Here is a 19614-nt window from a genome sequence, read left to right as displayed (position 1 = left end):
GTGTGCAGCATCCACTTGCATGATGCAACGGCAGCCGTAGTGCGCCAGAAAGCCCACCACACACCAGCTTACTGGTGGAGAGGAGACAGAGTGATGAAGGCAATAGGAATATGGGGATGATTAGGAGGCCAATGGGCAAATTTGGCCAGGATGCTGGGGTCACACCGCTACTCTTTTCGAAAAACATCCTGGGATTTTTAATGACCACAGAGAGTCAGTAACTCGGTTTAACATCTCATCCGAAGGACGGTGCTTTTTGGCACTATAGTGTACCCTTCACTATACTGGGATGCTAGGACCCACACAGACCACAGGGTGAGCACCCCCTGCTGGCCTCACTGGCACCTCTTCCAGCGGCAACCTAGTTTTCCAAGGAGGTCTCCCATCCAGGTACTGACCAGGCTCAACCCTGCTTAGCTTCAGTAGGCAACCAGTCTTGGGCTACAGGGTGATATGGCTGCCGGCTCAATGGCTCATTGACCCATGTGAATGTGAGTGTGAAATGTCTTTCTTAGAAAAATAAGCAGCCAACCATCTGCACTATTTTCTGAACTGGTGTCTTCTTGCTGCTGGTGAGATGCAGAATATTAGAACATTCGAAACTCTATTATTGTACATTTTTCAATATCAAACTGTTAAAATCCGTTATATTAAAAGTTTTTAATTGTTTTTGTTGTTGTTGTTTTTTCAGTATAACAAATTAAAATGTAACAGTGGTGCATGTGCAAAGTGATATTCAGATAAAAAAGACAAACATTCAAAAATAAAATTAATGGTTTATTCAAAAGGTTCTCATGTTACATAAATGTCACCATTTCCTGCAAATGACCCATGTTTGTATTTTGTACAGGTACATAATCGCTATTAGCAACAAGTGACATTATCAGAGGTTTAAAGAACTTTGTAATACGTTTCAAGAAAAGTAGAATTAAATATTAATTTGCTGGTTTTGACAAGGCTTCGTAAGATAACTGTTTAGTATCACATTTGACCTGAACTTTGTAAATTACACACCTGACCTGAATTGTAAATTTGGTGATTGATGACTAAAGGGTCTCTAGACAGTGGTGTAGCGAGAGACCCCTGGACAGGAGCGGAATGGAGACGGGACGCTGGGAAAGACACCTAGGAACACAGGCAAATGAGGAGTTGTGGTGCTAGTGGGTATCTGCCTCCTCTGACGGTGTGGCACGTAGCGGAAGTTTAGCGGAGGTTTGACAGCACGAACAGAACCACCAGCTTCCTCGGATGACTCTGCAGATTCAGTGGACTCACTGGAAGAGGTGGGCAGGGTGGAGTCTGCTGCTGGGTGTGATCCGGGTCCTGCAGGGATGGCCTGATACACAGGGTCAGCTAGCTGAGGTGTTACTCTCTCATCTCGGAAAGAGGGCTTATGGATATGAGGAATATGAGCGTTGTGGGCTGGACTTTTGGAAAACTTGTCCCCTCGCTGTGTCGGAGTGACAACATGCACCTGTGAATCAGTGACAATGTGCTGAGTGACATCCTCACAAAAACATACAGCGCAAGCAGTGTAGTCTGATCATGAAATAAATGAGTCAAGACACTCTCAAAGACACATGTCTTAGTATTTAGGTCACTGAAAAATACAAACAAACAAAAAAACTCTTCACACAGTTTGCCTTACAAACTTTTAGCTTGGCACAACAGTGCGTTTCATCCAAAATGCACTAAAACTACCAAAATACTTACAAAATCACTACCCTAGTGAACAATAAATCTACTAAAATGTATTGGAAAAGTTGAAATACTATGAGAATAAAGTTGAAACACTACGAGAATAAAGTTGAAATACTACGAGAATAAAGTTGAAGTTAAAATACTATGAGAATAAAGTTGAAATAATATAAGAATAAAGTTGAAATACTATGAGAATAAAGTAAAATAAAAAAAATAAAAAATTTTCATGCTAAGCATACTACAAGTACATTTACATTTTTATGTACTTAATATAACCCTGAAATTGTACTTTCGTTATACTAAACTGGTATACTTTTTTTAGTCTGCTAAATTGGAACAACTTAATGCACTTTAATTGCACTTTAATCCAAATAAAGATATATCAAACTAAGGCCAATAATTAAAGACCAATATTATTCAAATGCCATGCAAACCTCATCAATCATGACATTAACCCTCTGGGGTCCGAGGGTGTTTTGGAGTCCTGAAGAAGTTTTTACATGCCCTGATATTTGTGCTTTATTTTAGGTTTAATACTAAGACATGTGCATTGTGCACAAGTAGTACTCCAAATAAAATTTAAGTATAATTTTATATCAGTAAGTCTTGAGCATTATATAAATATGTTAATAGATTTGAACTATACTTAGTATGAAATAATTGTATGTTAAATATATTGTTTATTTTACTGGGGTAGCAAGAGTTGTCACAAATCAAACACACTAACAACACTAAGAAACACTAACACCAGGTGATACTACGAGAATAAAGTTGAAATACTACAGGAATAAAGTTGAAATACAACTAGAATAAAGTTTTAATACTACAAGAAATAATACGAGAATAAAGTTGAAATACTATGAGAATAAAGTTGAAACACTATGAGAATAAAGTCGAAATGTTACGAGAATAAAGTTGAAATATTATGAGAATAAAGTTGAAACACTACAAGAATAAAATTGAAACACTACAAGATAAAAGTTGAAACACTACAAGGATAAAGTTGAAACACTATGAGAATAAAGTCGAAATGTTACGAGAATAAAGTCGAAATGTTACGAGAATAAAGTTGAAATGTTACGAGAATAAAGTCGAAATGTTACGAGAATAAAGTCGAAATGTTACGAGAATAAAGTTGAAATACTAAGAGAATAAAGTTGAAACACTATGAGAATAAAGTCGAAATGTTACGAGAATAAAGTTGAAATACTAAGAGAATAAAGTTGGAATACTATGAGAATAAAGTTGAAATATTACGAGAATAAAGTTGAAACACTACAAGAATAAAATTGAAACACTACAAGATAAAAGTTGAAACACTATGAGAATAAAGTTGAAACACTACAAGGATAAAGTTGAAACACTACAAGGATAAAGTTGAAACACTATGAGAATAAAGTCGAAATGTTACGAGAATAAAGTCGAAATGTTACGAGAATAAAGTTGAAATACTAAGATAATAAAATTGAAATACTTCCAGAATAAAGCCGAAATGTTACGAGAATAAAGTTGAAATACTAAGAGAATAAAGTTGAAATACTTCCAGAATAAAGTCGAAATGTTACGAGAATAAAGTTGAAATACTAAGAGAATAAAGTTGAAATACTAAGATAATAAAATTGAAATACTTCCAGAATAAAGCCGAAATGTTACGAGAATAAAGTTGAAATACTAAGAGAATAAAGTTGAAATACTAAGAGAATAAAGTTGAAATACTATGAGAATAAAGTTGAAATACTACGAGAATAAAGTTGAAACACTACGAGGATAAAGTTGAAACACTACGAGAATAAAGCCGAAATGTTACGAGAATAAAGTTGAAATACTAAGAGAATAAAGTTGAAATACTATGAGAATAAAGTTGAAATACTACGAGAATAAAGTTGAAACACTACGAGAATAAAGTTGAAACTACGAGAATAAAGTTGAAACACTACGAGAATAAAGTTGAAATACTATGAGAATGAAGTTGAAACACTACGAGAATAAAGTTGAAACACTACGAGAATAAAGTTGAAACACTACGAGAATAAAGTTGAAACACTACGAGGATAAAGTTGAAACACTACGAGAATAAAGCCGAAATGTTACGAGAATAAAGTTGAAATACTAAGAGAATAAAGTTGAAATACTATGAGAATAAAGTTGAAATACTACGAGAATAAAGTTGAAACACTACGAGAATAAAGTTGAAACTACGAGAATAAAGTTGAAACACTACGAGAATAAAGTTGAAATACTATGAGAATGAAGTTGAAACACTACGAGAATAAAGTTGAAACACTACGAGAATAAAGTTGAAACACTACGAGAATAAAGTTGAAACACTACGAGAATAAAGTTGAAATACTGGAAGATTAAAGTCAAAGTCAAAATATTACGAGAATGAAGTTGAAATGCTACTAGAATAAAGTTGAAATACAACGAGAATAAAGTTGAAATACTACTAGAATGAAGTTTAAATACTATGAGAATAAAGTTTAAATACTATGGGAATAAGGTTGAAATACAACGAGAATAAAGTTGAAATACTACTAGAATGAAGTTTAAATACTATGAGAATAAAGTTGAAATACTACGAGAATAAGGTTTAAATACTACGAGAATAAAGTCGAAATACTACTACAATAAAGTTTAAATACTACAGGAATAAAGTTGAAATACTACTAGAATAAAGTCGAAATACTACAAGAAATAATACGAGAATAAAGTCAAAATAATATGAGAATAAAGTTGAAATCCTACAAGAATAAAGTCAAAGTCAAAATACTACAAAAATAAAGTGGAAATACTACAACAATAAAGTCAAAGTCAAAATACTACAAAAATAAAGTGGAAATACTACAACAATAAAGTCAAAGTCAAAATACTACAAGAATAAAGTGGAAATACTATGAGAATAAAGTCCAAGTCAAAATACTTTGAGAATAAAGGTAAAATACACGAGAATCAAGTTGAAATACAACAAGAATAAAGTTTAAATGTTACGAGAATAAAGCTTAAATAAAGTCGAAGTCAAAATACTTTGAGAATAAAGTTGAAACACTATGAGAATAAAGTTGAAATACTATGAGAATAAGGTTTAAATACTATGAGAATAAAGTTGAAATACTACTAGAATAAAGTTTTAATACTACAGGAATAAAGTTGAAGTACTACAAAAAATAATACGAGAATAAAGTCGAAATAAAATGAGAATTTGTCATGACTCTGGGCTGCTGCCTTTCCCTTCGCCACACGATGTCGCTGTTTTCCCTTCCCTGCACTACACTTCCCTGATTGTTGCACCTGCCTTGATTGTCACCTGTCTTCCCCAGCTGATAACACTTATGATTTGTCTTTATAATCTCCACACTTCCACTACCCTGGTGAGTCTGCATTGTTTCCTGTATGCTGTCTTCCGTATGGTTTGTTTCTGTGTTTCTGGCTCCTGGATCTTTGACCGTGTTTCAGTTTTGTTTATTTGTGTGTGTGTGTTTCAAGTCGTGTTGTGCCGTGTTGGCCGTTTGTTTGTTTGTTTATCTGTTTATTGTCAATTAAAAACACTCTCCTGCATTTGGACCCAGACCCTTTATCTCTACGTGACAGAATTAAGTTGAAATTCTAGAAGAATAAAGTCAAGGTCAAAATACTACAAAAATAAAGTGTAAATACTACAAGAATAAAGTCGAAGTCAAAATACTACAAAAATAAAGTGTAAATACTATGAGAATAAAGTCAAAGTCAAAATACTATGAGAATAAAGGTAAAATACTACGAGAATAAAGTTTAAATACGACAAGAATAAAGTTTAAATGTTACGAGAATAAAGCTTAAATAAAGTTGAAGTCAAAATACTTTGAGAATAAAGTTGAAATACTATGAGAATAAAGTTGAAATACTACGAGAATAAAGTTGAAGTCAAAATACTATGAGAATAAAGTTGAAATAATATGAGAATAAAGTTGAAATACTATGAGAATAAAGTTGAAATACTATGAGAATAGAGTTGAAACACTACGAGAATAAAGTTGAAGTCAAAATACTATGAGAATAAAGTTGAAATAATACGAGAATAAAGTTGAAATACTACGAGAATAAAGTTGAAATACTACGAGAATAATGTTGAAGTCAAAATACTATGAGAATAAAGTTGAAATAATGAGAATAAAGTTAAAATACTATGAGAATAAAGTTGAAATACTACGAGAATAAAGTTAAAGTCAAAATACTATGAGAATAAAGTTGAAATAGTACGAGAATAAAGTCAAAATACTACGAGAATAAAGTTTAAATAATACGAGAATAAAGTTGAAATACTGCGAGAATAAAGTCGAAAAACTATGAGAATAAAGTCAAAATAATACGAGAATAAAGTTGAAATACTATGAGAAAAAAGTCAAAAGACTGTAAGAATAAAGTTGAAATATGAGAATAAATTTGAAATACTATGAGAATAGACTTGAAATACAACAAGATAAAAGTCGAAATACTACGAGAAAAAAGTCAAAATACTATGGGAATAAAGCTTAAATACTATGAGAATAAAGTTGAAATACTATGCGAATAAAGTCAAAGTCAAAATACTATGACAATAAAGTCGAAATACTACGAGAATAATGTCAAAATACAAGAAAAAGTGTGTAAATAAAGGTGTTTTAAAAGGTTCTTCACAGCGATGCTATAGAAGAACATTTTTGGTTCCACAAAGAACCATTCAGTCAAAGGTTCTTTAAAGAACCATCTCTTTTCTTACCTTACAATGTTCTTCAGATGTTAAAGGTTCTTTATGGAACCATTTAGACAAAAAAGGTTTTTCTATAGCATCATGAAGCACCTTTATTTTTAAGAGTGTAGTGGTGTCAAAATCTTTCTTCCTATCTTTAAGAATAATCAGATGGATTTAGCCAGACGTCAATCTGGGCGTAAGGAAGGAACTAACAGTCCATATTAGTCTTTCCATTTAGACTTTTCTAGAGGATAATAAGTGCACAGGGAGATTCAGATCAGCTCTGTTGGGTTTGGCTCAGTTTCCTTCTGTTACGTTGAGGTGTTGATTTACCTCAGTCATCTGGCTTTTAGAGCTGGAAAGTTCTCGCTTTCCAGTGTGTGACCTGGAGAAAAAAGCCTGACAAACAAATATGGATATTTAGGGTACCTGTGGGCGAAATATTTCACAGGACACCTTCACATCTTGCTGGTGCTGGCCAACAACCTCCCCGACACAGAACCCAACGGGCTGAAATGAAAAGAGACAGACCAAATAACCGCACTAGCGAAAGCAGACAGTTTGGCAAATTAGGGAACACTTCATCAAATAAAACTCTTTATGGTGTGAGAAAAATAACAGAAAATGTTAATAGTGATGGATGTTACGTCATTCACATGGGATCCAATTTACATCAACGTAATGGACGTTGGCAGGAACTCACCTCTTTACCTTCATGTCCTGGCTCACACAGAACCTCCGGGAATGAAGCGACTGAGCATTCCTGAACGGTGTACTCCACAAAGCTAGCGGGAAACGGGGAGCTCTAAGAAACAATGAAAAGATTCATTAAATCTGGCAGGAGATGGTGTCATAAAGGGTTAGTTCATCTAAAAAAGAGTTCTGTCATCACACACAGACTGTGTTTTCATTAAATATCTACTTGGGTCAAAAAAAGTCTTGTCTAAATTTCAGTTGGCTTGAGAAAGTCAACTTACTGAAATGCTATTTAAACTTCTTCTTCTGAGACTGAAATGTCCAAACGTTACTCCTCCTAGAGCTTTAAATCAGGTTTTCCTAGAAATGAGGATTGAAACTTGGAAAATCCCATAGACTTACATTGAGGGAATGTTCAACTGATCAACACTATTCAAACTCCAACTGACAAAATTCAAATTTAAACTGTCAGAATCCCTTCAGACTCAAACAAACGGACCTTCTATGAGCTATATTTATAATACATTTAAACTCATTTAAACTAGCTGCTAATCATGTTAGAATCGTGCTAACTGCACTCTAATCATGCTAAAACATGTTAGTGATATGCTATTCATTCTAGAAATATGCTGATAACTTGCTAATCATGCTAAGAACATGCTAGTAACTTGCTAATAAGGCTAACAGCATGCTAATCATGCTAGAAACATGCTAATAACTTGCTAATCGTGATAGAAACATGCTAGTGGCATGCTCATCATGCTAGAAACATGCTATTAACTTGTTAATAATGCTAACAACATGCTATCAACATGCTAATCATGCTAGAAAAATGCTGATAACTTGTTAATCATGCTAGAAACATGCTAGTAACTTGTTGATTACGTTAGAAACATGCTAGTAACTTGGTAATTATGCTAACAACGTGCTAGCAACATGCTAATCATGCTAGAAACATGCTGATCACTTGCTAATCATCCTAGAAAAAGGCTAGTAACTTGTTGATTATGTTAGAAACAAGCTAGTAACTTGTTAATCATGCTATAAACATGCTAATAACAAGCTAGTAACATGCTAATCTTGATAAAATCGTGCTAGCTATGTGCTAGCAACTTGTTAATAATGCTAGAAACATGCTGCCAACATGCTAACAACTTGCTAATCATATTAGATACATGCTAGCAACTTGTTAATCATGCTAGAAACATACTAGCAACTTGCTAATCATGATAGAAACATTCTAACAATATGCTAGCAACTTCCTTATCATGCTAGAAACTTGCTAGCAACATGTTAATCGTGATAAAATCAAGCTAGCAACATGCTATTAACATACTAATCAAACTTTAATCTTTTAAAACTACTTCAAACTATTTCAGACTGAAAACCATCAAACTTAAAACTAAAACATTTTAACATTTTTTTCACTTTTTTCTTTTAAACTTTTTAAATTTTAAACTTTTTCCAACTTTAAAACTTTTCAAACTTTTCAAACTTTCTTGTGCAGCTTTTTCAAGCCAACTTCAAGTTTGTCTTGACAAAAAAATTTATCTAGTTTTATTATGCTTTATTTTATGATTATTTATATTCAGCATATTTTTTGGGTGAATTTAAAATTTTAAGGATGAAAATGTGGAATAAAAAACAATGTACATGGGTCAAAGACGAAAAAGGCATAAAAACAGTAAGTGTAATACTGCTTTAAATTATTGTTTTATTTTTTATTTTTTTTATTTTTTTTATTAAAAGTTTTCTTTCTAATTTATCTTGCTTTTTTTTAGCCAAAATAATAAATATCATAAAATATTTCCTAATTTACAGAAGACACCCACTAAAATGTCATTCAGAGTAACTATCTTGTCAGGCATATCATCAATGACATATTAAAGGACAAAACCCCAAATACTAATTAGTTGTAATTCTAAATTTTTAAAATGTGCCACTATCCTAGGTTTTGCCCATCTGTCAGTAAGATTTTTTACTCATTTAAAACACAGTCAAATTTAATATGCTCCCTTATTCCTTTATATATTTTAATAAGTACAATCAGAATAACCATGTTGTTTGAATATTTACATAAATGCGCTGAATGACAATGTAACATTATTTCAATCAAATTTTGAGATTTTATTTTCCAAAAACTTATGTGAAACCCTAAAAGTAGACACTTTACTTGCATTTAATGTTATTTCTATAGACATAAAATCACTTTCGTAAATTTCTTTTGATGTGTACTTCTTGACATCTTTGACCTACATGCCATCATGGTACAATGTCATTTGACTTGCAACAATAATTTTCACACAATGGTTTGGTGTATGCATTTAAACCTATGCTGGTATTAATGCTGATTGGACAGTAGGTGGTGCTAAGAGGTCATTCTCACTGTGCAAATGCCTACACAGTAAAGATGCGCTCACAGTTTGGCAAAACTTTCCAATAGAAATCTGTGCGATCTGGACACTAGTGTGAGTTTGTGTAGTTTGAAAGTAAATTCTGTGTGAGTTGTACTATAATATGCTTTTAAGTTACTGAGAAAAGCACAAATGTCAGGGCATGTCTAAGCTTTGCAAGGGCCATAAAACCCCCTCAGAATCAGTCATTTTGTTTAGAGTGTTCTGCTTTTGAAGACAAATTGTATTCATACCTAAGTATCAGTTTTTGCTGTGTTGCATTTCCACTGCTTTAACCAGCAGATGTCCTCAGCTACATTTTTGAGTGCATCTAAATGGTGAATCTAGCTGGTGTAATATATCAGATTTAACAGTGTATTTTGCTGACATAGTTAATGTAGTGGAACAAAAAAACAAGAGGTTGTGTTTTTCACTTTTTTCAAGGCGACAAGACAGTATTGTTGAAACTAGTACAGGTAATTTAATGTTTTATGTTGCTCTGTTTTCTGTGCAGAGCTTCTAAAATAATTTTGTCTCCTGTTTAAACACACCAACCTTTAAATTCTAGTAAATTCTGATTAGGGTCAGTATTCGGTGCCTTGTGAACTTTTTTTTTTTTTTTTTTTTCAAATCAATTCTTACTGAACGTAAACAATGGCACTGAACTGAACAAAACTTGCATATTTTGCTGATTATTTGCCATTTGAAAAGTACAACCATAACAAAATGCTTGATTCTAACCCTAACCCATGCTAGCAACTTGCTAATCATGTTAGTAACATGCTAGAAACCTACTAACAACTTGTTAATCATGTTAGAAACATACTAGCACATTGCTAATCATGCTAGAAACATGTTAGAAACATACTAGCAGCTTGTTAATCCTGCTAGAAACATGCTAGCAACTTGCTAATCATGCTAGAAACATGCTAGTAGCGTGCTAATAATACTAGAAACATGCTATCTATCTATATCTATCTAGCTATTAAGCTTTTAAAACTACTTTACAAACTTCTTTATCTAGTTATCAAGTGCTACCTAAGAGATTAATTAGCTGGTTCAGGTGTGTTTGATCAGGGTTGGAGCTGAACTTTGTAGGATGGTAGATCTCCAGAAACAGGGTTGGGCAACCATGTTCTAAATTTAATTTTTTATTTCCTTTATTAATTTTGAAATGCTGCAAAACCAAGGTTCGAAACAGTTTGAAATTGTATTTGAAGCTGTTTGCTGAAATCATGTGACTTGAAACAATTTTGAAACAAGCTCCGAACCACTAATTAGAAAACAAAAATGTGTGAATATTCAGCGCTATCCCATGGCCAATTCATGGCTAATTTCTGTGACGGTTAAGTGTATAGGGTTAGAGTTAGTGTGGTCCTTTGTATGAATTTGAGGTCACACAAGTATGAGTGAGGTTGTATGAATTCTTGCAATTATTATACTAGTTATTAGGACACTGATACAGGAACTACTGTTTTGAAGAAAGTTCCCCTTGAAATATTACGGTGTATTGTAAACCTAAATGACACCACAGTTTAATGAATTCTTAGAACTGATAAATTGCCGTCTTTTGTGACCTGATGGGAGGCTCTGGTGATGGTGTCCACAGTCAGGCTAACAGGAAGTGTGCTCTGTCTGTTGTATTTAAGGAGGGAAGTCCGAGCAGCGGCGATGGCTTCATTACTGTCAACCGGCAGCAGAAGAGGACAGTCTGGACACGTCAAGCGCAACTTCTCTGGAGGGTCTTGTGGAAGTAAAGGAAAGAGAGCACTTCTTTAAGTAAAATAAAAGAAAAAGCTGAAATTGCATTGGTAAAATAGCAATGAAGCAATTACTTGAGTTTATTTGACAAAAGCAAGACATTCAAAGACTTATTTCCATTGTGGTCCTTGCTGATAAACAGAATTGGTAATCGTTAATTATATGCTATGGTTATCGCTAAATTAATTCTGAGACATACATTAAAAGTGTCACACCAGGCCAGCAGAGGGAGCTCTTACCAACACTGACTGTTGCTGCTCCCTCTGCTGCCTCTGTGGTAACTTCCTGTTTGTCTGCCATAAAGGCCAGCTCAGCGCACTCTCTCACTGCGCAGTATTGATTTGCATTTGTGGACTTTACTGAGCGTTTTCCCTGTTTGATTTTCCTGTTTTCCTAGTCATAGTCTTAGTCAGTTTATTCCTAGTCTTAGTCTTAGTTTACCTGGTTTCATTGTTTGTTTCATTTTCACGTTTGGACTGCTCTTTGGATTTTGACCCTTTGCCTGTGTTCTATTGGATTACTCTCTGGATTATCTCTGCTGTTGTTGTTCGCTGGTGATTGACCCTGTCTGTTTTGACCTCGTCTAATAAAGCCTTGCATTTGGATCCACCTCTCGCCGACTCCTCTGTAACAGAATACTTCGCCACACCCGGATCCAGCGGCTTTATCCACCAGCAGTTCACCATGAACCCAGCCACTCAGATTATCCGTCTCCGTCAAGGTGAGCGTCCCATTGAGGAGTACATTTTGGATTTTATTACACTGGCAAATGCTACTTCAATGGATGAGGCCTGTTTAATAATATTTTTTCGTGGTGGACTTTCCGAGCCATTCGGTTCCCTGATGCCACTACACCAGCCTGGCTGGACCCTCCAGCAATACATTTGTTTAGCACTGCAGTTGTTTGGCTCTCCGTTCACTATGGGTGTTTTAGAGGAGCTACAGCACAAGATGTCTGCCAGCTTAAAGCCTCAGCACAAGATGTCTGCTAGCCCAGAGCCTCAGCACAAGATGTCTGCCAGCTTAAAGCCACAGCACAAGATGTCTGCCAGCCTAGAGCCACAGCACGAGATGTCTGCTAACCCTGAACCACAGCACAAGATGTCTGCTAACTCTGAGCCACAGCACAAGATGTCTGCTAGCGCCGAGCCTCAGCACAAGATGTCTACTAGCCCAGAACCACAGCACAAGATGTCTGCTAGCCCAGAGCCACAGCACCAGATGTCTGCCAGCCCAGAGCCCCTTCACAAGATGGCTGCCATCCCAAGACCCGTTCACAACATGGCCGCCACCCCAGAGCCCGTTCACAAGATGGCCACCCTTCCTGAGTCAGTTCACAAGATGGCTGCCCTTCCTGAGCCTGCTCACAAGATGGTTGCCGCCACTCCAGAGTCTGCTCTCAAGATGGCTACTGCCACGCCCAAGTCCTCTCGCAAGATGGCCGCCACGCCAGAGCCTGCTGCAAAGATGGCCGCCACGCCAGAGCCTGCTGCAAAGATGGTCGCCACGCCAGAGCCTGCTGCAAAGATGGTCGCCATGCCAGAGCCTGCTGCTAAGATGGCCGCCACGTCCGAGCCTGCACCCGAGATGGCCGCCACGCCCAAGCTTGCACACAAAATGGCCGCCACGCCTGAACCTGCACGCAAGATGGCCGCCATACCTGAGTCTGTCATCAATATGGTGGCTACAGCATCAGACTCTCACCCTTCCATGGCCTATCAGAGACTAATATCCAGTTTGGAGGACCCACCACTGCTGTCAGTACGAACAGTCAGTCTCTTACAGCCAGCTTCTGCTAACGCCACGTCAGCCAAGCCAGCACCTGCTAACGCCACGTCAGCCAAGCCAGCACCTGCTAACGCCACGTCTGCCAGGCCAGCGAATGCTAATGTCACGTCTGCCAGGCCAGCGAATGCTAACGTCACGTCTGCCAAGCCAACGCTCACTAGCATCACATCAGTCCAGCCACAGTCTGTTCATGTCATGTCCGCTGTTCCTGTAAAGTCAAGTCACATCACGGCTGCTGTCTCGACAAAATCAAGTCACATCACGGCTGCTGTCTCTGCCAAGTCAAATCACATCACAGCTGCTGCCTCTGCCAAGTCAAGTCACGTCCCAGCAGCTGTTCCTTCAGAGTCATGTCAAGACACAGCTTCACTTGCTGAGTCCAGTCAAGATGCAGCCTCACTTTCTGAATCAAGTCAAGACATAATTGCACCTCCTGAATCACATCAAAACACCACTTCACATCCTGAGTCAAGCCAAGCAACCCTTTCCGAGTCAAGTGAAGTCCTAGCCTCACTCCTTGAGTCAAGTCAAGATCCAGCCGCACTCCCTGAGTCAAGCCAAAACACAGCTTTACCTTCTGAAGCAAGTCAAGATGCAACAGTACTCCCTGAGTCAAGCCAAGTTAAAGTTTCATACCCTCAGACAAGTCAAGACATCTTAACACCTCCTGTATCCAAGCAAGTAACAGCAGTACTCGCAGAGTCACATCAAGACACTACTGTACCTCCTGAATCAAGTCCAGTCAAGCCATGTCCCGTCACAGCTGCTCCACTAAAGCCAAGTCCAGCTGTTCTACTAACGCCAAGCCCAGTTACGGCTATTCTACTAAAGCCTAGTCAGGTCACAACGGTCCCAGTCACACCAAGTCAAGTCACAGCTGAGCCTTCAATGTCAAGCAAGGACTCACCCGAGCATCCAGAGCCATGTCAGGTCTCACCCAGGCCATCGGTTCCAGGCCATGCAGAACCAACGCTCCCAAGCCATGCAGAGTCAATGCTCCCAAGTCCCGCAGAGCCAACGCTCCCAAGCCTCACGCCCACTGACCCGGTGGGCATTCATCTGCCAACTGCATTACCTGTTATGGCAATCGCCATTTTGAGTGTGTGGGCTGCACACTGCGCCCCAGTGGCCTCTTCAGCCCATGAGTCTGTCCACAAGTTTGCTCTGGAGGCCTCATCTGCACGCATGTCCGCTGCGCCTATACCTCTTTCGGAGGTGGCGTGCATAGCGGAACTTCACGCTCTGCCCGCTCCGCCATGGCTCCACGCTCTGCCTGCACCGCCAAGGCTTCACGCTCTGCCCACTCCGCCAAGGCTTCACGCTCTGCCCGCTCCGCCAAGGCTTCACGCACTGCCTGCTCCGCCTAGTCTCCTTGCTCTGCCTGCGCCGCCAAGATTCCCTGCTCTGCCTGCTCCGCCTAGTCTCCTTGCTCTGCCTGCGCCGCCAAGATTCCCTGCTCTGCCTGCTCCGCCTAGACTCCTTGCTCTGCCTGTGCCGCCAAGATTCCCTGCTCTGCCCGCTCCCCCTAGATTCCCTGCTCTGCCTGTTCCACCTAGACTCCTTGCTCTGCCTGCACCGCCTAGGCTCCTTGTCGTCTCTTACACGACCACGACAGCCGTTCCTGAAGTTCCTGTCTGCCCAGTCACGGCCATGGAGGCAGCGTACTCCTACGAACTCTTTACTTCTCTCCTTGCTCTGTCTGCCTCCTCTGTCTCTGCTCTCCCCAGGTCCCAGTCCATGATGCGGCCGCCTGTTCCGCCCTGGAGGGCATCTGCGCCTCCTGTTCCGCCCTGGAGGGCTCCTGCCCCTCCTGATCCGCCCTGGTGGGCTCCTGCGCCTCCTGATCCGCCCTGGAGGGCTTCTGCGCCTCCTGCTCTGCCCTGGAGGGTTCCTGCGCCTCCTGCTCCGCCCTGGAGGGTCGCTCCGCCTCCTGCTCAACCCTGGAGGGTTCCTGCGCCTCCTGCTCCGCCCCGGAGGGCCGCTCCGCCTCCTGCTCCGCCCCGGAGGGCCGCTTCGCCTCCTGCTCCACCCTGGAGGGTTCCTGCGCCTCCTGCTCTGCCCCGGAGGGCCGCTCCGCCCCCTGCTCCGCCCTGGAGGGCTCCTGGGCTTCCTGCTCCACCATGGGGGGTTCCTAAGCCTCTTGCTTCGCCCTGGAGGGCTGCTCCGCCTCCTGCTCCGCCCTGGAGGGCTCCTGAATCTCCTGCTCTGCTCTGGAGGGCCTTTGCCCAACCTGTTCTGCCTCAGTCTCCTGGCCCCCCCCACCGCTCCCCTGGACTGTTTCTTCCTGTTGTTTTTTGGAGCGTCTGGAAGCCGCTCCTTGGGGGGGGGGGCTATGTCACACCAGGCCAGCAGAGGGAGCTCTTACCAACACTGACTGTTGCTGCTTCCTCTGCTGCCTCTATGGTAACTTCCTGTTTGTCTGCCATAAAGGCCAGCTCAGTGCACTCTCTCACTGCGAAGTATTGATTTGCATTTGTGGACTTTACTGAGCGTTTTCCCTGTTTGATTTTCCTGTTTTCCTAGTCATAGTCTTAGTCAGTTTATTCCTAGTCTTAGTCTTAGTTTACCTGGTTTCATTGTTTGTTTCATTTTCACGTTTGGACTGCTCTTTGGATTTTGACCCTTTGCCTGTGTTCTATTGGATTACTCTCTGGATTATCTCTGCTGTTGTTGTTCGCTGGTGATTGACCCTGTCTGTTTTGACCTCGTCTAATAAAGCCTTGCATTTGGATCCACCTCTCACCGACTCCTCTGTAACAAAAAGACTATTTGTTGAATCAACTTAAAATAATTTGTTACCTTTCTGCCTTATAATTTTAAGTTCAGTCAACGAAAAAAAAAAGTTTAGTCAACTTAAAATGTTAAGTTGGACTAAGTGACAGCTTAGATAATTGAGTTGATTCAACTCAATTTTATAGCAGCCAGGTAACTTACCCAGCTTTTAAGTTTAACAAACCAAATTTTTTGTTAAGTCAACTTAAATATCTAAGCTGTCTCTTAGTACAACTTAAAATTTCAAATTGACAACCTATTTTAGCTGACTGAACTTAAAATTTTAAGGCAGCAGGGTAACAAATAATTTTAAGTTTACTCAAAAATGTTTTTTTGTAGTTTTTTTACAGTGTACCTGCTTTTTTAATATGGTGTTTTTCGAATGAGTTAGATTACGATAAGCATCTTAAAAGTATATTTTAACCAAAATGATATTAAGATTTTACCGTTTCGCGCCGAAACGTTATTAGACTAGAAGACTTAAGTCTCCACTTGAGGGCTGCACCAACTAATTGATAAAATCTATAATAAAAGACCATGAAAATAATGGGCAATAGATGTGATGATTGATTAAGTTATAAGTCACTTTCCAGAACGAGAGGACAAAACACATTTGAAATATAGCTGAAGACACAAACTGAGAATCTTATATTTTATATTAAGCACTTAAAGGATTACTCTCTTCCAGAATAAATTTGAGGTTAAAAAGTATAAATTGTACATTTTTTTAGAAAAATAGATAAGACTCGAAAGCTAGATAAGACTCTTATTCCTCGAATGGGATTGTGTAGAGCTCTTTGAAGCTGCACTGAAACTGCATTTTTAACCTTCAATCCATTGAGCACCATTGAAGTCCACTATATGGAGAAAAGTCCTGGAATGTTTTCCTTAAAAAAACATACTTTCTTTGCGACTGAAGAAAGTAAGACTTGGACGACATGGGGGTGAGTAAATTATCAGGAAATTGATTTAGTTTGATTTAGTATCTTATTGATAGTTTTACATAAGCTAAAAGCATTTACTTGAGGTTCACATGCATTTTGAGATTTCTGTTATGCAGGGAACACCAAATGTGTGCAGAAAGAAAAGGAAATAACTGGTTGACCTGGTACAAGTGTGCAGTCATAGCTGTAGAGGTAAGAGAAACCCTCCGGTTTGTGGAGCACTGTGGTGTTACAGTTCCCAGAGATTTGCTACAACACAGGAAACACATAAATTGTCCATAAACCAATCTAAAACACCCTTTTTTCTAGACATATTAAAAGCAGAGATTCTGTGAAACATCTGCACTGAGTTACTTCATGGATTAATATGAGTTAGAAGTCGGATTAGTCATAATATATCACTATCCATAAGAGCTTTTCTCATGTTTCTTATTTTAAAAAAGCCATGCTGATGTCACTTATTGCTTTTTCACAATGCAAAGCGCAGGTTTTAAAGTGCAATAATAGATTAAAACAAAGCCTTAGCCTGAGATAAAGAGTTTGCATCCGTTAAATGGTCAATGGGAGTTTTGCATGTTAGCGTAAAATGCTCTGCTGGTTAATCCTAAACCCATGATCAATATTTGTGAATTGGAACCAGTAGGTAAACATCACTACTAGGCTGTAAAACACAGGCCACATATTCAATCAAAACTTTAAGCAGTCTGCAGATGTACAGTAGCAGCAATTTATCCAGAATCTGAAGCCTTACTGTTTCCATGAAGGGTCTTATAGCACATTTCTTCCATGATTTGGGACTGAGGACATGGCACTTGGTCTCAAGGACATCTAAATCAAGATAGTAGACCTTTCCAGCTGGACCCTACAGCAAAGAGCACCTATGAAATAAACAGGTTCTTGCAAAGAGTTATTTTGCTAATATGAGTAGATCTTAATGTGGTTGCCTTAAAAATGACAGCAGTGTTTACCAACCTGTTGCTGCGCCTGAACGTTTGTGATTCTGTTCAGGGCAAATTTGTAACCTGTTTGTCTGTCCTCGTTTATGTACGTGACGGCCAGTCGGGACAACTTCTCCACAGTCATGTCATCACAGGGAACATGAACTAAACTTGTCCCAGAGACACACAAAATGTTTGCGGTCAGAAAAATCCAAATCAGAGGCAACATCTTTCTATCTTCCGAGATAACCAGTTTTATTCCGAATGCAGTCTAGCATCCATTTATACCAGGAGATGAATGTGACTTTGGAATCAGGTTTGATAAACATTAACAAGATGATCAATGTGTGACCTCAGCATGATGTAAACAGCATGTGTGTCATAGTCTACAGGCTCCAAATCCACTCCAAACTTATTCCTTATATGAATTTAGTTTAAGTGTAAACGAAAAGAAGAATAATCCATTAATATCTAAAATGCAAATAAACACTACCTCATTCCTCCATGTGAACATCTGCAGCAGATTTTAAAGGAGAAGATCACTTGCAGAATAAAAAATTACCAATAATGTACTCACCCCCTTGTCATCCAAGATATTCATATCTTTCTTTAGTCATAAAGAAATTATGTTTTTTGAGGAAAACATTTAAAGATTTCTCTCCATATAGTGGACTTCAATGGAAGTTCAAACTTGCGGGCACCATAGAAGTCCACTATATTTAGAACATTCCTGAAATGTTTTCCTTAAAAAAACATAATTTCTTTAAATTGTAATTTTTTTATTTTTTTTAAATAACCAATCGTTTCGCTAGATAAGACCCTTCTTCCTTGGCTGGGATCATTTAAAGTCCTTTGAAGCTGCATTTAAATTGCATTTTGGAAGTTCAAACTCATGGGCACCATAGAAGTCCACTATATGAAGAGAAATCCTAAAACGTTTTCCTTCAAAAAACATAATTTCTTTAAATTGTTCGTTTGTTTGTTTTTTAAATAATCAATTGTTTCGCTAGATAAGACCCTTATTCCTCAACTGGGATCATTTAGAGCCCTTTTGAAGCTGCATTTAAACTGGATTTTGGAAGTTCAAACTCATGGGCACCATAGAAGTCCACCATATGGAGAGAAATCCTGAAATGTTTTCCTCAAAAAACACAATTTCTTTAAATTGTCTTTTTTTTTTTTTTTTTTTGTAGAAAATAACCAATCGTTTAACTAGATAAAACCATTATTTCTCAGCCATCTTCATCGTTTAGAGCCCTTTGCCCATTTTGGAAGTTCATATACATACTATAGAAGTCCACTATATGAAGAGAAATCCTGAAATCCTCAAAAAACATAAAACATTCCTTTATGACTGAAGAAAGACATGAACATCTTGGATGGCAAGGGGGTGAGTAAATTATCTGTACATTTCTGTTCTGAAAGTGAACTTCTCCTTTATTTTTTACGTAAAAAAAGACCTTGATTCATGTGTTTGTTTAGAGATAGACCTAAATTTAGAGGAAGGTCGATATTTGAGTCCTGAGAAGAGTATTTTGGCTCTGTTCTCTATCATATAGTGGTTATACTTTATTCTATCAGAAGATGGCGCTGGTATTGCAATGACCCCACAAAAACACACTGAGACTGAATCCAGGCGCTGTGGGAACAGGTTTTGCGGTCAAAGTTATATTATCTGTGGTGGTCAAAATGTCCAAAATGCCCTGGTGCTTTGATATTAAATATTATATGATTGTCATATTCATGCACTAGTGTTTCTGCATTTCTGAGAGTTATAATAATGACTCGGTAGGCTATTTACCGCTATATCATAAAGGAGAGATTAAAATAAAACAATTTGTTGTCTTTTATTAATTCTCAATTAAATTCAATTTGTCTTTTTGCTTGTAGAAAGTCTCTCCAGTTGAATTCTT

General features: G+C 38.3%; 1 protein-coding gene across 1 annotated transcript; it reads right to left on the bottom strand.

Moving 5' to 3' along the window:
- Positions 1-764: 764 nt before the first annotated feature.
- LOC141339288 (fetuin-B) lies at positions 765-18002 on the bottom strand. Its single transcript, XM_073844912.1, has 7 exons — positions 17736-18002; positions 17515-17625; positions 16925-17012; positions 11076-11242; positions 7113-7214; positions 6839-6919; positions 765-1474 (listed from the first exon to the last, which is right to left on the bottom strand). The coding sequence occupies exons 1-7, from the start codon at positions 17928-17930 to the stop codon at positions 1058-1060; spliced, it is 1161 nt and encodes a 386-aa protein (XP_073701013.1). The 5' UTR covers positions 17931-18002; the 3' UTR covers positions 765-1057.
- Between the last annotated feature and the right edge of the window lie 1612 nt (positions 18003-19614).

This window comes from Garra rufa, chromosome 7 (genome assembly GCF_049309525.1).
Source record: "Garra rufa chromosome 7, GarRuf1.0, whole genome shotgun sequence".
Taxonomy (NCBI): Eukaryota; Metazoa; Chordata; class Actinopteri; order Cypriniformes; family Cyprinidae; genus Garra; species Garra rufa.
Note: the sequence above shows the minus strand (reverse complement) of the source record. Positions and strands in the feature narration are given on the sequence as shown.

What these genes read in the sequence shown, in the direction of transcription:
- LOC141339288 (XM_073844912.1), bottom strand. Translation starts at nt 17,930, where the DNA reads ATGTTGCCTCTGATTTGGATTTTTCTGACCGCAAACATTTTGTGTGTC. An exon ending in TAAGACCCTTCATGGAAACA is followed by an intron (nt 17,013 to 17,514) that starts GTAAGGCTTCAG and finishes CCTGTGTTGTAG; the next exon opens with CAAATCTCTGGGAACTGTAA. An exon ending in TCACCAGAGCCTCCCATCAG is followed by an intron (nt 7,215 to 11,075) that starts GTCACAAAAGAC and finishes ATTGTTTCTTAG; the next exon opens with AGCTCCCCGTTTCCCGCTAG.